Source organism: Colobus angolensis, unplaced genomic scaffold, assembly GCF_000951035.1.
Source record: "Colobus angolensis palliatus isolate OR3802 unplaced genomic scaffold, Cang.pa_1.0 Scaffold417, whole genome shotgun sequence".
In the NCBI taxonomy this organism is placed as follows: domain Eukaryota; kingdom Metazoa; phylum Chordata; class Mammalia; order Primates; family Cercopithecidae; genus Colobus; species Colobus angolensis.
Window position 1 is genome coordinate 401,798 of NW_012117566.1, and position 3,576 is coordinate 405,373.

A 3,576-nucleotide genomic window follows, 5' to 3' on the forward strand; every position below is an offset into this window, starting at 1 on the left:
TAAAATAAATAAATAAATATTAAAAACATCCTCACGACTTATAAAGCTTCCCTAATACTTATCTGGACAAATTGATTCAATAAATAAATTTACTTATGTGAATTATAGAAAGTGAAAAGAAAAATAAAGAGCTATAGAGTTCTCCAACTAAAAACAAAATGAAGTGTTCTAACTAAATAAAATGCCACTTAATACACTAATTGTGGAATTACATTTAAAAATTTTGTATGCATTACTAAATTTTGTAACAATTATTCTTATAATCACAGACCAGCTCACATAATGAATACTTCGTAATCTGTAAAATATTTACATAAAAAAGATACAAAATAATTAGGGGTCTATCATGAGTGCCAGGTAAGTATAAACAATTTTCATGGGGAGATTCAGAACTATAAGCCATAGATTGTACAGTAATAAATTCAATACAAAGAGAATCCATTTGCTTTCAGCATTTTTGAGGTTTTTAGTTTTCTAGTCATCTTGTTAAAATGATTTGTTTTGTTCAATATAGCTTTTGTCTTCTGAAAACAGGTATAAATTCATACACACAAACTCACTCTATAATTTTCTTACACCTAAGGTTTATCTTTAGACTAACATATATTTAACTCTATGTAAATGAAAACTAAAAGTCTGCATGTGCTTGCAGGCAGACAGGAAACATGCTTAAAAAATAAATATTAGAAAACTTTAAAAATTATTTATTCAGGACTCAGAAATATATGGATTTTATTTATACTTCTACATAATTTATTATGACCATAAAAATAACACTGTATCAATGACAATTGTACATGTTAAAATAACTAAAAGTATAAGAGTGGATTGTTTGTAATACAAAAGATAAACACTAGAGGTGATGGATACCTCATTTACCCTGATGTGATTATTATGTACTGTATTCTTGTATCAAAATATGCCATATATTGCATGAATATATACTCATACTATGTACCCCAAATAATTAAGAAAAATAAATTTAAATAAAATAAACATTTGGCTGGGCACAGTGGCTCATGCCTGTAATCTCAGAACTTTGGGAAGCCGAGGTGGGGGATCATTTGAGGTCAGAAGTTCAAGACCAGCTTGACTTACATTATGAAACCCCACCTCTACTAAAATACAAAAATTAGCTGGGCATGGTGGTGGGTGCCTGTAATCCCAGCTACTGGGAGGCTGAGGCAGGAGAATTGCTTGAACCCAGGAGGCAGAGGTTGCAGTGAGCCAAGATCACGCCACTGCACTCCAGTCTGGATGACAGAGCAAGACTCCCTCTCAAAACAAAATAAATAAAATAAAAACAAAATTTTAACCTACAGAAGTAATATTCTTTAACTTATTTGCAGTCAAAGCCACTGGCATAAGGGATTACTAGAGATGTTAATCCATTATGTTACCAAACAGTACATGTATTGTTACCATGTTTTATGTGCGCCCTTGAGTAAGGAGGAATAGGTTAAGGTTTGTGACATAATAACATTTCATTGAATGCACAATGGTATTTAACATGTTAAAAAGGTTGAATATATTAACATCACATATAATCTGAAATTTAAAAAAATATACTGCATTTTAATAAAAGTATAATTAGTATAATATACTAAATTTTAATTTACTTATAAATGAAATTTAAAATGTTTTCTCATAATGCAGAACATTACTCTGAATGCCTAACGCACACATTACTCAATATTATAACCACAAAAGTCTCTTCACTTAGATTTTCATCATACATCTCACATTTTAATGTCCTTACTTTTTCATAAAAGTTTATAAATAATGCTTACCTAATAAAAAAGAATCTCTCATATCTTTGATACAGCAACAATTGATCACATGCTTTCACATGTAAATAAATAGGAATGAAGAAACAGCAGGAAATAATTTGAGAGCTGAATCAAAATATTTTTCAAAAAGTTAAGCATACTTTGAATGTAAAAACTCTGTAAAAAAACTTCCACTACTTTTAAAGTTATATACAAATAATTTTTTTACAAATTTTAGTTTTAGGTTATTTTCTATACTCAGCACTCTGATTTAGTATAATATCTGAAGTGTCAGTGCCTTATATATTTCTACTGTAAATTCTCTGATATTTACATAAATTTGATTAAAAATTTTAAAAATTTTTACTGTATCTGCAAAAATATGTTTTAGTATGAACTCTCTTGGTTTTCTAAGCTGTAGTTTTTGAAAAAGTATTTTTCCAAATTTATTACATTTGCAGGGTTTTTTTTCAATATAAATTCCCTGATACTGAACAAAGTTTGAGCAACTGCTTCAGAGGTTTCCTCTAATACAAAATGTGTACAGTTAAGATCTGTGATACAAGTAAACATATCACAATCCTCCTACAATGTTCTTCTTCAAAATGCTCTTCACCTGAAAGGCTTATATTTTCTTAAAGATATTTTGACAGTAGTTGGCCTTATAATGTTTTTATTAAGTAGGAACTCTCTGATGTTGAGTAAGATGTATGTATTAATGGATTTTTCACAGTCTTTATATTTGTACAATTTTTCTCAAGTATAAATGCTTTCCTGTGCAGTAAGGTGTGAGCATTGGTTAAAAGTTTTGCCACTGTTCACACATGTAGAAGTTTTCTCCAGTATAAATTATCTTACCTACAGTCAAGTGTGACAACCATTTAAAAGTTTTATCAAATTCTTCACATTTCTATGATTTCTCACCACTGATTTCTTTTATGTTTAGAAAAGTTTGAGGTGTTTTCAAAGCACTGTCACATCTTTCTGGTTTCTAGAATTTCTCTCTAGTATGAATTATCTCTCGTATGAATTATCTCATGTCTGTTTGGAATTGAGTACTAAAGGCTTTGCCATGTTCTTCACACTCCAGTATGAATTTTTTTATGTTTAGTAAGAGTTGAGGACTAAAGGCTTTGCCACATTCTTCACATTTGTAGGGTTTCTCTCCAGTATGAGTTATTTTGTTTAATAAGGCTTAGGGACTGGTTAAAGGCTTTACCACATTCTTCCCATCTGTAAGATTTCTCTCCAGTATGAGTTATCTTATGTTTACTAAGGTTTGAGGATCGGTTGAAAGCTTTGCCACATTCGTCACATTTGTAGGGTTTCTCTCCAGTATGAATCATCTTATGTGCAGTTAGTTGTGAGCACCGGTTAAAGGCTTTGCCACATTCTTCACATTTGTAAGGTTTCTCTCCAGTGTGAATCATCTTATGTACAGTTAGTTGTGCGGACCGGTTAAAGGCTTTGCCACATTCTTCACATTTGTAGGGTTTCTCTCCAGTATGAATCATCTTATGTGTAGTAAGGTTTGAGGACTCATTAAAGGCTCTGCCACATTCTTCACATTTATAGGGTTTCTCTCCAGTATGAATTCTCTTATGTTTACTGAGGGCTGAGGACCAGTTAAAGCCTTTGCCACATTCTTCACATTTGTAGAATTTCTCTCCAGTATGACTTATCTTATGTGTAGTAAGGTATGAGAATCGGTAAAAAGCTTTGCCACATTCTTCACATTTGTAGGGTTTCTCTCCAGCATGAGTTATCTTATGTGTAGTTAGGGTTGAGGATTGGTTAAAAGCTTTGC

The 3,576-nt window shown here is 31.3% G+C and overlaps 1 protein-coding gene across 1 annotated transcript in view; it reads right to left on the reverse strand.

The window, feature by feature from the left end:
• Positions 1-1,923: 1,923 nt before the first annotated feature.
• The window catches only part of ZNF100 (zinc finger protein 100), a 49,919-nt gene continuing 48,266 nt past the window's right edge, over positions 1,924-3,576 (reverse strand). Inside the window, exons 7-8 of the mRNA XM_011956424.1 lie at positions 3,289-3,540; positions 1,924-3,204 (exon numbers count right to left, since the gene is read on the reverse strand). Of these exons, the coding sequence (XP_011811814.1) occupies positions 2,915-3,204; positions 3,289-3,540 (542 nt within the window). The 3' untranslated portion in view covers positions 1,924-2,914. The remainder of the gene's footprint in view (positions 3,205-3,288; positions 3,541-3,576) is intronic.